General features: G+C 51.2%; 1 protein-coding gene across 1 annotated transcript in view; it reads left to right on the top strand.

The window, feature by feature from the left end:
- LOC137305756 (alpha-N-acetylgalactosaminidase-like) overlaps positions 1-8,506 on the top strand; it is a 22,422-nt gene extending 13,916 nt beyond the window's left edge. The window contains 5 exon segments of the mRNA XM_067974705.1: positions 53-100; positions 102-215; positions 2,543-2,740; positions 5,715-5,858; positions 6,805-8,506. Coding sequence (XP_067830806.1) covers positions 53-100; positions 102-215; positions 2,543-2,740; positions 5,715-5,858; positions 6,805-6,957 — 657 coding nt within the window. The 3' untranslated portion in view covers positions 6,958-8,506.
- The last annotated feature ends 5,507 nt before the right edge of the window (positions 8,507-14,013 follow it).

Raw genomic sequence — 14,013 nt, forward strand, 5'->3', positions numbered from 1 at the left:
TAAGTTACCGGGGGTTTAACGTCGCCTCTTTGTCCCAATGGGCTGTCCGCAGGTGAACTACACGTTGCTGGGGGAGATCTGTAACCTGTGGAGGAACTACCGATGACATCAACGACTCGTGGGAGAGCGTCCGAGGGATCATCAACTGGTACTCTGCCCATCAGGAGGTGCTGCAGCCAGCGGCTGGCCCAGGGAGATGGAATGACCCAGACATGGTACCCAGCCTTACTCTACATTACTGCCCAGTCTCCTGCGCTGCTGCCCACAGGGGAGTCGACACCAATGGTCACCTTCAGGTGAAGGGTGGGGGTGGGGTCAGAGGTTGCAGGTTCAGAGGGCGCGCTGTAGAAATTTGTTCCCCATTTTAAAGCCCTTGTATATTCCCATTGTAAATTTCTGTTTCCACATTTATAATGGAAACTGCCTATTTCCATCAGGTTCGCGTCCCTCTCCGGAGACTTCAGCCCATAATCCAGGCCGACACTCCCAGTGCAGTACTGAGGGAGTGCTGCACTGTCGGAGGTGCCGTTTTTCGGATGAGACGTTAAACTGAGGCCCTGTCTGCCCCCTCAGGTGGACGTAAAAGATCCCATGGGCCACTATTACGAAGAAGAGCAGGGGAGTTCTCCCCTGTGTCCTGGCCAATATTTATCCCTCACTCAACATCACTAAAACACATTATCCGGTCATTTATCACATTGCTGTTTGTGGGATCTTGCTGTGCGTAAATTGGTTGCCGTGTTTCCTACATTACAACAGTGACCACACTTCAAACAGTGCTTCATTGGCTGTAAAGCGCTTTGGGACATCCTGAGGTGGTGAGAGACCCTGTCTCTCCCTCTCTCCCTCTCTCTGCGTGAGTCGGCCTGTGTCCTTGTAGCCGATGGCACAGCTTTGTGTAGAGCTGCGAACTCTCGTCGGACGTATTCCTGGAGGTTTCATCACATGACTTCCCTCCTCCACTCTCCCGCCATTGGTCGCCCCACAAGTCCCTCCTCGCAGTTTGACGCCTTCCTCCACCAATTGGAAGGCAAGCGGGCTCTTCATTCATCACCCGATTGGACGATTCTTGACTGTCTTGTCAAACAGCCTTCTTTTCAATCTTGAATATTTTTATAACTAATAAATAAAAGTGTTCAAAGAAAATGAAAAGATAACACTTTCTTAATGCCCCTCTGATTTTTCTCCTGGGGTTTTGCTCGCAGCAGTGCCCTGGAGGATTAATCAATTCTGGAGACTCCAGGACAATCCTGGAGAGTTGGCAACCCGAGGACTGATTTCCACCCAACTCCCCGTCTGTTCACTCCCGTTTCCGGCTGCTGAAGGGAGTGTAACGGACCTTAAAATTGGTTCCTGTCACCAGCCCCGTGGCAGATTCTGTTTCTGCAACTGTGCACAACCTACGATCTGCAGCTACTCGAAGTGAAATCTTCTCACAGGAGCTGTTGGTCACATTGGTGAGGGGGGTTGGTGGGGGGCGGGTCTCCTGATTGCTGGAACCCACGGAGGGACGGCTGTAAATCTCCATGCCATTTCTCCCGGAGTGTCGGCGGGAGGTGGGGACAATCCCCGCGGAAATCCGAGCCTCTGTCTCAGACTGGCGCCCGTGAGATGATGCAATGTCACTATCCGCCAATTTGTGTGAAATTCCTGAACGCAGACGTTAACCAGTTGGATTAACACGTTGAGTGTTCGTATCTTAACATCGGACAGCGTAATCTCAAGCATTTAGTGCCTCTTTGGTCCCCACTACAAACTCCGTTCCCTCTCCCTGGCCACTGTTTGCTACCTTGGCGTCCTATTTGACCCTGAGATGAGTTTCTGACCCCATATGCTCTCCATCACCAAGACCGCCTACTTCCACCTCTGTAACATCGTCCATCTCCGCCCCCGCCTCAGCTCATCCGCTGCTGAAACCCTCATCCATGTCTTTGTTAGCTCCAGACTGCACTATTCCAATGCTGTCCTGGCCGGCCTCCCATCTTCCACCCTCCATAAACTTGAGCTCATCCAAACTCTGCTGCCCCGTATCCTAACTCGCACCAAGTCCCGTTCTCCCATCACCCCCTGTGCTCGCTGACCTACATTGGCTCCCGGTCTGGGAACGCCTCGATTTTAAAATTCTCATCCTTGTTTTCAAATCCCTCCATGGCCCTCACCCCTCCCTATCTCTGTAACCTCCTCCAGCCCTACAACCCTCTGAGATCTCTGCGCTCCTCCAATTCCGGCCTCTTGTGCATCCCCCACTTCCTTTGCCCCACCATTAGTGCCTCGGCCCCAAGTTCTGGAATTCCCTCCTTTAACCTCGCCGCCTCCTTTTAAGACGCTCCTTAAAACCTGTCTCTTTGACCAAGCATTTGGTCACCTGTCCTAATGACTCCTTTGGCTCGGTGTCAATTTTTGTCTGATTACTCTCCTGTGAAGCACCTCGGGACGTTTTACTACCTTAAAAGTGCCATATAAATCCAAGTTGTTGTTAAATTATCAGTTGCAGCAGTGTCCTGTCTCCATCCCTCTCATTGCTGTTTGATTCTCTCTCCAGTTAATTGTTGGGGACTTTGGACTGAGCTACGAGCAGTCCAAGTCACAGATGGCTCTGTGGGCCATCCTAGCTGCTCCCCTCTTCATGTCTAATGACCTGCGGACTATCTCCAGAAAGGCCTCGTCCATCCTACGGAACAAAGTGCTGATCAGGATTAACCAGGATCCGTTGGGAGAGGAGGGCCGTATGCTACTGAAGGTGAGCGGCAGGTCGAAGGGATCAGCCTCGAGACGAGGGGCTTTGAGGGGGATTGGGCCCAGTAAGGAACGTGGGATTGCAGCTCGCTGAGTGGCTAAAGGCATGGTGCACCGTTAAAGGTCACAGGTCGATTTCCAGTCTCTGATGATGTAACTGTTCTCGGCTAGGACAAAATTAGAGGCGATCGAATTGCCTGCGGCATGGAGTGTCTGCACTGCAGGAGTGGCTGAGGCGTAGATGCATTTAAGGGAAAGTTAGATAAGTACGTGAGGGAGAAAGGAATAGAAGGATATGCTGATGGGGTTAGATGAAGAGGGGAGGGAGGAGGCTCATGTGGAGCATAAACACCGGCATAAACCAGTTCAGCTGATTGGCCGTTTTTTGTGCTGTAGACTTGATGATGTAACTCGATGATGTGTGTGCAGAAATCTTTTTAATTTTAAATCATTTTAAATCTTTCATGCTGCATCTAAATAGACCATTACCTTTTGCAATTTTCTCTTCTACACTGAAGATAGGAACAGGAGGAGGCCATTCAGCCCCTCCAGTCTGTTCGGCCAATCGATTAGATCATGGTTGCTCTGTATCTTAACTCCATCTACCCACCTCTGTTCTGTAACCCTTAATACCCCTTGCTGAACAAAAATCTATTAATCTCAGTTTTGAAATTTTCAATTGACCCCCAGCCTCAACAGCATTTTGGGGGAGAGAGTTCCAGATTTCCACTCCCCTTTGTGTGAAGAAATGCTTCCTGACATCACCCCTGAACGGCCTGGCTCTAATTTTAAGGTTACGCCCCCTTGTTCTGGACTCTCCCACCAGAGGAAATAGTTTCTCTCTATCTACCCTATCAAATCCTTTAATCATCTTAAACACCTCAATTAGATCACCCCTTAATCGTCATTACTCAAGGTAATACAAGCCTAGTCTGTGCAACCTGGCCTCATAATTTAACCCTTTTAGCCCTGGTATCATTCTGGTGAATTTGTGCTGCACCCCCTCCAAGGACAATATCTCCTTCCTGAGGTGCGGTGCCCAGAACTGAACGCAGTCTCCAGACGGGGCTCTAACTAGAGGTTTATATAACTAACATAACTTCCACCCCTTTGTATTCCAGCCCCCTTGGCCAACATTCCACTAGCCTTTATGATTATTTTTTGTACCTGTCCACTAATACTTAGTGATTTCTGTCCTTGGACCCGATAATCTCTGCTCCTCCACAGTTCCGAGCTTCTCGCCATTTAGAAAATACCCTGATCTATCTTTCTTAGGAGCAAAATGGCTGATCTCACCCCTCCCCACATTGAGCTCCATCTGCCATAGTTTTGCCCACTTGCTTAATCCATCAATGTCCCGTTGCAACTTTCTGCTCCCATCTACATGATTTACTGTGCCACCTAACTTGACGCTGTAGGCCTGAAGCAGCAGCTTCTTGGCTGAGGCGTAGCCTCCCCGGGCACTTGGTGCCCTATGGTACCTGGCCTGAGTGGCCATTATTCATGTGCGATCCTTGGCAGCGGAGGGCGAGAACAACAAACCATCATCACCTGTCATCCTCAAAGGCACACTTCGGGCAGCAGTCGCTATAGCGATCAGGAGCGGAAATCCTGGGAACTCTCCCCTTTCCTAACCCATGTTACTGAGGTTGAGTTTTGGGTTGGTACCTCAGGTAACTCTGCCTAGGCCGGGGTGGGGGTTGGAGGTGGTGTCTGTGTAGCTCCAGGGTGGAGATTTTAACATTGAGCTTTGGGTTGGGTTCCTGCACCACTCTTAAAACCAGAATGAGTGAGCTTCACTGCCAAAGGATCGGGAATGGACAGATCTGGAAAGTACCTGGAGGTGAATGGGTGTTGAACATGGAATTCACTCCCCTAGTGTCTATGTGACTAAATTCAACAGCAGCAGGGCCTTGGGGCTTGGCCTTAGTTATTGGCAACTGTAGGGCTTATGGGCCCAGCCCTGGTTACCCCAGAGCTGCGACAGGGCTTCCTGAGCCAGGCCTTGGTTCCCAGTGGTGGGGGAGCTGTGTTCGAGGTTAGCGGTGGTAGTCGGGCCTCGTGGGCCCGGCCTTGCTTAGCAACCGTGGCAGGGACCCTGGCCGGAACAGAATAATCAATTTGATAGAGGGCGCAGAACAAAGAGATGGACGGTTAGTCGGAGACTTCACTGACCGCTGCAGTAACACAATTAGCCGGATCTTGCTGGAGTGGGGCACCGCGTGGCGTACGTCATCAGTTAGAATTAATCCTGCACCCTTTCAGCTCGAAAATTGTTTTGCGCTGTAACTTGTTGGAAGCGCCAGCTGATAACAGCGTGGTGAGGGCAACGGGGCATCTGGGGCCTTGGTGAACGGCAGGACCAACTGTCCATCTCCCTAGTAAATGAGATTTAAGGATTGAGAAAGAAACGGAGGAACGACGGAGAAGGAAATGGGGTGAATTAGAGTCAAATCAGGTGCAGAAAGGGAGGGAAAGAAAGATTGGATTAAGAGAGAAAAAAGAGGCAGAAAGGTAAGAAACAAATTAAAACATTTAAAGTTTGACATTTTTAAAATCTCCTAAAACAATTCACTACCTGCAGGTATGAGACTGAGGAGTTTAAATTGTTCCCTTTCTGGGCCAGAGAGGTTGATTGACAGTCATTAACAAGGATCACGAGGGTAAAAGGTACTTACGCTGTTAATTACCAGACTTAACTTTCTGTGGCGAGTTTAGTGGACAATCAATGTGCAAATCCAGCAAGTTCTTAAAAATAACGGGGAGGCTGAGGGTGAGATGCTGTTTGTGCGAGGCAAATGGTAAATCGAGCAGCAAGTTCTGAAGATTCGAAACTCACGACGAATCTCTTAATCCCCTGAACTTGCTGGCTGATTTGCGCATTAATAACGGCCTGTGTCGTTAACACACTGTTATTTTTCCGACCTGATATGTTTTCAATGTCGATGTTATGTTCCTCCCACCACCCCCACCCCCAGGGGAGAAACAATATTGAAGTCTGGATGCGGAATCTCTCCTCGTCGTCCTTTGCACTCGCATTCTTCAGTCAGCGGACAGACCAGCCGTACCATTACAGGACGTCTCTGATCCAGCTCAACATCACGGCTCCTGAGGTGTTTTCGGTGAGTTTGTGTTCCTTTGTGTAGTTTGCACTGAGTTACTTGTCAGGTTCGGTTCAGAGGATTTGGATTTGAGCTGCCCCTTTAAGAGGCATCAGTGACCTTTCACCAGTTTTTTATTCTCCACATAACAAAAACAGCAAAAAGCCTCTCTTGCCCCTCGGGCCTGTGCCGCCCCCCCTCGGCCCCTCGGGCCTGTGCCGCCCCCCCTCGGCCCCTCGGGCCTGTGCCGCCCCCCCTCGGCCCCTCGGGCCTGTGCCGCCCCCCTCGGCCCCTCGGGCCTGTGCCGCCCCCCCTCGGCCCCTCGGGCCTGTGCCGCCCCCCCTCGGCCCCTCGGGCCTGTGCCGCCCCCCCTCGGCCCCTCGGGCCTGTGCCGCCCCCCCTCGGCCCCTCGGGCCTGTGCCGCCCCCCCTCGGCCCCTCGGGCCTGTGCCGCCCCCCCTCGGCCCCTCGGGCCTGTGCCGCCCCCCCTCGGCCCCTCGGGCCTGTGCCGCCCCCCCTCGGCCCCTCGGGCCTGTGCCGTCCCCCCTCGGCCCCTCGGGCCTGTGCCCCCCCCCCCCTCGGCCCCTCGGGCCTGTGCCGCCCCCCCCCCCCTCGGCCCCTCGGGCCTGTGCCGCCCCCCCCCCCCCTCGGCCCCTCGGGCCTGTGCCGCCCCTCTCGGCCTGACATTGCTGTTTGTGGGATCTTGCAGTGTGCGAATTGGCTGCTGCGTTTCCTACATTATAACAGTGACTAAAAGTACTTAATTGATCGTAAAGGCCTTTGGGACGTCCTGAGGTTGTGAAAGGCGCTATATAAATGCAAGACTTTCTTCGTTTCTATTTCTAAAACGTTTTGTCCCCAACATGGACCCAACGACCAGTCTTAAGTGGAATGTCCAGTTTGTGAGAGAGTGCCGTCCTGACATGACCTCTCTCTCTCTCTCTCTCTCCCTTTGTTTCTGTATCTAGGCACAGGACGTGTACACAGGGCGGGTCCTGCAGAACCTGGAGGTCGACACTGAGTTCACCGTCACCATTAACCCGAGCGGTGTGGTCATGCTGTACGTGTATCCCACAAAACGCCTGGAGCAGAACCCTGACGCTGGCCTACTGCTGCTTTGAAAGGCCTCGGTCACCATGGCGACAGTTAGTCTTATTTATTTTATTCCTCTCGGGCGAATTAACCCGTTGAATACTGGAATGTCCATTTTACTTTCAAACTGAGTATATTTCAGATGCTCAGCGATGAATTGAGCTGGGGGCGGGAAGGGGGCTGGGGAGCAGGGGAAGGGCTGGGGAGCGGGGCGCAGGGAGTGGGAGGGTGGGGGCTGGCAGGTGGACGGGGGGCATGGGGGGGGGGTGGGGATGTTTATCCCCCGACAGCTCCTTTTCCTTTCAGGGTTTCATGGGTTTTTTTTCTGGTTGTGCCCTATTTGATTTAGTCTCCCTTGGATTATGGGGACTCCGGTACTCGAAGGGTTAAACCAGGGGCACGGGAGTGCCGCCATCTTCCGCTCGGTCACGTGATCTACCGGTCACTCGCTGCACGGCGACCCCCGCCCCCCCCCCCCTCGCAAATGTTGGGGAAGGGCATGATGGGGCTCGGACATTGGCAGGGGGTGCCCCACATTGACGGGATGCCCCACATTGGCAGGGGGTGCCCCACATTGACGGGATGCCCCACATTGGCAGGGTGTGCATGCGTAGCTGATACCTCCCCCTGTGAATTTGTGAATTCAGCCATTGGGAGGGGAAAGGGGAGGTGTTTCCCCCAAACCTCCGTAAACTTTAGCTCATCCAAAACTCTGCTGCCCACAAACTATCCCACACCAAGTCCCGTTCCCCCATCACTTCTCTGCTCACTGGCCTACATTGTTCCTGGTCACCCATTGTGTCCAATTTAAAATTCTCATCCTTGTCTTCAAATTCCTCCATGGCTTCGCTCTTCCCTATCTCTGTAACCTCCTCCAGCCCTACAATGCTCCCAGATCTTTGTGTTCCTCCAACTGTGGCCTCCTGTGCATCCACCATTCCTTTCACCTCCAAGCTGTGGGATTCCCTCTCTAAACCTCTCCACCTCTCTACCTCGCTCTCCTCCTTTAAGACCCTTCTTAAAACCTACCTCTTTGATCAATCTTTTGGTCATCTGTCCTAATCTCTCTTTTGACTCGGTATCCATTTTGATCTGACCACACCTCTGTGAAGTGCCTTGGGAAATTTTACTACATGAAAGATACTAAATAAATGTATGATGGAGATGAAGAAGATGATGATGGAGATGAAGAAGATGATGATGGAGATGAAGAAGATGATGATGGAGATGAAGAAGATGATGATGGAGATGAAGAAGATGATGATGGAGATGAAGAAGGAGATGATGGAGATGATGGCGATGATGATGGAGATGATGATGATGGAGATGATGATGATGGAGATGATGATGATGGAGATGAAGATGACAATCGGCCCCAGTCCAGGGATAGCTCACCGTGCAGTGAGGCTGAGAGAGGGAAACAACTAACTGAGAGGGAGAGGAAATGGATTTGCTTTAATGATTTAATCCATGTAAAAGTTTTCTGTTAGTTGTACAGTAAATAATGCTTTTTAATCAAGTTTTCATCAATTGTTACTTCTGTGATTTTGTACTAAAAATAAAATTTTACCCAAGATTCTTCCACTGTTTTTATTTAAACCTCCAAAAGAATCAATGAAGTAAATTTAAGTTGAGTTTGAGTCCTTATTATAAAAGAAATCCTGCTCAGGGTGGTACCTGGCGTTAACAAGCTAACACAGACATGGGCAGGCTTCAGCTCCTCTCTGGTCCCGATCGGAGGCCTGTGGAGCGGGGACATTAGTTACCAACTCGACTACCTATTCCTGGAGGCTCGGTCACATGACATTAGCTGCAGTCTGCAAATGTTCGTGCAATTATTCAATTAGATTGTTATCTCTGCCTAACCCCTCAGGTGGACGTAAAACATCCCATAACATTATTTGGGTCCACGTAGTCTACATGGATTTTAGCAAGGCTTTTGACAAGGTCCCACATGGCAGACTGGTCAAAAAAGTAAAAGCCCATGGGATCCAAGGGAAAGTGGCTCGTTGGATCCAAAATTGGCTCAGTGGCAGGAAGCAAAGGGTGTTTTTGCGACTGGAAGGCTGTTTCCAGTGGGGTTCCGGAGGGCTCAGTACTAGGTCCCAAACTTTTTGTGGTATAAATGATTTGAACTTGAATGTGGGGGAGCTTGATCAAGAAGTTTGCAGCTGATACAAAAATTGGCCGTGTGGTTGATAGTGAGGAGGAAAGCTGTAGACTGCAGGAAGATATCAATGGACTGGTCAGGTGGGCAGAAAAGTGGCAAATGGAATTCATTCCAGAGAAGTGTGAGGTAATGCATTTGAGGAGAGCAAACAAGGCAAGGGAATACACAATAAATGGGAGGATACTGAGAGGTGTAGAGGAAGTGAGGGACCTTGGAGTGCATGTTCACAGATCCCTGAATGTAGCAGGACAGGTAGATAAGGTGGTTAAGAAGGCATACGGGATACTTTCCTTTATTAGCCGAGGCACAGAATATAAGAGCAGGGTGGTTATGCTAGAACTGTATAAAACACTAGTTAGGCCTCAGCTTGAGTACTGCGTACAGTTCTGGTCACCACATTACAGGAAGGATGTAATTGCACTAGAGAGGGTGCAGAGGAGATTTACGAGGATGTTGCCAGGACTGGAGAATTTTAGCTATGATGACAGATTGGATAGGCTGGGGTTGTTTTCTTTGGAATGAAGGAGGCTGAGGGGAGATTTAATTGAGATATATAAAATTATGAGGGGACTAGATAGAGTGGATAGGGAGGACCTATTTCCCTTAGCAGAGGGGTCAGTGACCAGGGGGCATAGATTTAAAGTAATTGGTAGAAGGATTAGAGGGGAGCTGAGGAGAATTTTTTTCACCCAGAGGGTGGTGGGGGTCTGGAACTCACTGCCTGAAAGGGTGGGAGAGGCAGAAACCCTCAACTCATTTAAAAAATACCTGGATGTGCACCTGAAGTGCCGAAACCCACAGGGCTACGGACCAAGTGCTGGAAAGTGGGATTAAGCTGGATGGCTCTTTTTCGGCCGGCACGGACACGATGGGCCGAATGGCCTCCCTCTGTGCTGTAACTTTCTATGATTCTATGATGATTTGAAGATGAGCAGGGGAGTTCTCCCCAGTTTTTCTGGCCAAAATTTATCCCTCAGCCAACATCACTAAAAACAGATTGTCACACTGCTGTTTGTGGGATCTTGCTGTGCGCAAATTGGTTGCTGCGTTTCCTACATTACAACAGTGACTACACTTCAAAAAGTACTTCATTGGCTGTAAAGTGCTTTGGGACGTCCTGAGATTGTGAAAGGCGCTATATAAATGCAAGTTCCTTTATTTAGTTAATGGCTTGATATCTTTGCTTTGCCGAGGGTGCCAATGACTGCCACTGAAGGATCTAATTTTAAACGACTAACCTGAATCCGATGGCACAGAATCTGAAGCCCAAAGCTGTCGGTGCATGTTCTGCTATATTGCTCATCGAACATTCATCTTGCAAATTCATTGTCGCTGGAGATCGCCTGCTCCTCTTCACTTGGCTCCTTCACCAGCTCTGGGTGGTCATGGTCCTGCCTGCTCCTGGCGATGGGCAGCCTGCTGCGGGCGCTGGACCCACTCCACCTTTACGGGAAGAGCGCTGAACCGCCTCTCCGCTGGAGGCGAGAGTGGGACCAGCCGGCCAGCCACGGGGAGATATTCCAGCAGGGAATCGCTCAATCTGGTGATGGGCAGTGCCTCCGGCGCGGGGCGGTAATCAGCAGCTTGGATTGTTGGAGGCACCGACAAGAACGCGGGAGTACTTTTCCTGCTGGTCGCCAGCTGCACGTCCGGGATTCGAGAGTGTCTGGAGAAGCGGGAATAAGACAGAACGAAAGTGATAGAGGGACAGAGAGAGAGAGAGAAAGAGACGGACGGAGAGAGAGAGAGAGATGGACGGAGAGAGAGAGAGGGACAGAGAGAGAGAGAGAGAGAGATGGACAGAGAGAGAGGTGAGGAGAGACAGGGACATAGAAAGAAAAGGACAGAGAGAGAGATGGACAGAGAGCGAGAGACACACACACACACACACACACACAGGGACAGAGAGAGAGAGGGACAGAGAGAGTGAGACACACACAGAGGGACAGAGAGAGACAGGTGGACAGAGAGAGAGAGCGACAGAGACTTGGAGATGGAGAGACATGGGGGGTAATTTGAACCCCAGGAATAGGTGGGTTGGGGGCGGGTGGCCAGTGAAAATACTAAGTTTTCGGAGTGGGACCGCATCCCGGCCCCAACACACCCATTCCCAGGTTTGACTCAGACGTGTTTGGATGCGCGCACTCCTGACACCCGGAGCTCCCTCTGCCCGGGTGGTGCGGGGAGGCGGTGGGAGCTCCCTCTGCCCGGGTGGTGCGGGGAGGCCATGGAATTGGCTCCTCCTGGTCCGTCTCCCTATTCCCCCGGTGAGGGGGAATCCACTAGTGAAGGGCCGAGGATGGGGTTCGTTCACTGGGCGCCCGGCGGAGGTTTGACTCCATTCACTGTTCGTGTCCAAGGTGCATTCGAGTTGTTTTTTTCCTGTATTTCCATCACATTCATAATTTTCGAATTGGGTTTCTTTTTGTTTCTTGCTACGATTTAGTTTCCTTTTTGTATAATCTGCGTTAAATGCTTTATTACAATCAGTTATATTTAGAACTATATTTTATTCGAGCCACTTATCACCCTTCTCCCCACGGTCTTTACATAAATCTCAATATCAGCGCTCAGTTCCACCTTCCTCCAACAGATGTCCCCGTCGGGCTGGCCATCGACGCCTTGTCCTGTCCAGGGGGAGCGTGCACAAGGTCTCCCTCCAGCTCCTCTCCCCAAATATCAAACCCAATGGCAGCTGGGGATAGACAGCCGTGGCTCAGTGGGTCGCACTCTCTCCCCGAGTCGGAAGGTCGTGGGTTCGAGCCCCGTTCCGGAGACTTGAGCCCATAATCCAGGCTGACTCTCCCAGTGCCAGTACTGAGGGGGTGCTGCACTGTTGGAGGTGCCGTCTTTCGGATGAGATGTTAAACTGCCTCTCAGGTGGACGTAACAGATCCCACAACACTATTTGAAGAAGTGCAGAGGAGATCCCCCTGGTATCCTGGCCAATATTTATCCCTCAACCAACACCTAAAAACAGATTATCTGGACATTTATCTAATTGTGGGATCTTGCTGTGTGCAAAATGGCTATTGCGTTTCCTAAATTACAACAGTGACTACACTTCAAAAGGTACTTAATTAACTGTAAAGAGCTTTGGGACGTCCTGAGGTCGTGAAAAGAACTATATAACTGCAAGTTCATTCTTTCTCATAGATGACCTACTGTGCTGCCCATAGGCTTGTAACCTCTGCCACATAGATTAAGACAGAGCACAGTATGTGGTAACTGAAGGTCCAAACAACACTGCGTGATGTTCTGCACAAGAGTGAGATTCTGTGCAACCAACTTGTCTCTAGAGGCTTCTTGTAGGTGAGCAGTGCCCCAGATGGTAGCAGAAAGTTAAGGAGAGTTAACTGAATGCACGGTTGGAAAGATATTTTTTGAGACAAGATGTCCATAAGCTCCTCACGTTTGGTGTTGGAAGTGAGGATGGGAGAGGCAGGGCGATCAGAGGAGGTCAAAGGTTGGCCAATCAGAGAAGGATTCTGGGACTCAAGACTGATCCTGGAGCCGATGCTTCCGAGCTAGAACTAAACCAAGTGTCAATCCCTCAAGCTCCAATCTCCCACTAGTTTTGTTATTTGCCTTGGAGGGAAGCTGCAACGTTCTGTGTTCCAGGTCAGTGCCTGGACTGAACGGAGCAAATCCCTATTTGTCTCCCAGTTCCAACCATTAATTTAATACAGTGTCCCTAGATGGGGAGGGGGGTGTCACATACGAAACCAATGAGAATTAGTCCCAGTAGATGTGAGTCCCAGGGAACAGCCCGTAGAGCACAGAGTCCTGTGTTACTGAGCTGTTCTGGAGGAATATGGAAAAACCACTGTATCTCTCTCCAGATCTTCTTTGCAAAGGTACATTCCAGAGGAGATGGCTGACGGTCTCCTCCCCCCTGCAGCTGCCTCGAGGACAGCGTGTGGTCGCACTGAGACTGCAGGTTAGGGTTGCCAGCTCTGGTTGGACGTATTCCTGGAGGTTTCATCACATGACCTCCTGCCTCCAACCACCGTGCCCCCACACTCTCGCCATTGGTCGCCCGACATGTCCATCCTCGTGGTGTCCAGCCCCCCCACACTCCCGCCATTGGTCGCCCGACATGTCCATCCTCGTGGTGCCCCGCCTTCCCACGCCCACTGGGAAGCAAACAGACTCTTCATTGCCCAATTGGATGATTCTTGACTCTCCGTCTCAACCGTTTTTTCCCATCTCCAAATTTGTTATAACTAGTAAGCGAAAGTGTTCAAAGAAAATGAAAAGGAAACACTTATTTTTAACGCCGCCTATGATTTTTCTCCCGGGCGTTGCTCACAGCAGTGCTTTGAAGGTCAATCCTGGCGGGTTGGTGACCCTACTCCAGGTGTGATGAAAGATCTGACCGAGGGCCTCTTTTAACCATCAGCCAAGAAAGTTCTTGCGAGGAGGCATTCTGGGATCTGGTTCGGGGGGGCCGGGGTGTGCACCAAAAACTGGGAGGAGCGTATTTCCAAGGTTAAGCAGAAACTGGGACTGTGGGATCGACGATCCCTCTCAATCGTGGGCAAGAACCTGGTCATCAGGTGCGAGGTGCTCTCGGTGTTGCTGTACGTGGCGCAGGTCTGGCCCATACCTCGCTCCTGCGCCGCGACAGTCACCCGAGCCATCTTCCACTTTATCTGGAGATCAAAAATGGACCGTGTCCGCAGGGTCACGATGTACAAATCTCCGGAAAAAGGGGGGAAAGGCGTGCCCAACGTGGCCCTCATCCTGATGGCCACCTTTGTGTGCGGCTGCATCAAGCTGTGCGTAGACCCTCGGTACGCAAACACAAAGTGTCACTACGTGCTGAGGTTCTACCTGTCCCCGGTGTTGAGAAGGATGGGCCTGGCCACGCTGCCACGGAACGCTCCGTCCAGTTGGACCGTTCCGCCCCACC

This window comes from Heptranchias perlo, chromosome 40 (genome assembly GCF_035084215.1).
Source record: "Heptranchias perlo isolate sHepPer1 chromosome 40, sHepPer1.hap1, whole genome shotgun sequence".
NCBI lineage: Eukaryota > Metazoa > Chordata > Chondrichthyes > Hexanchiformes > Hexanchidae > Heptranchias > Heptranchias perlo.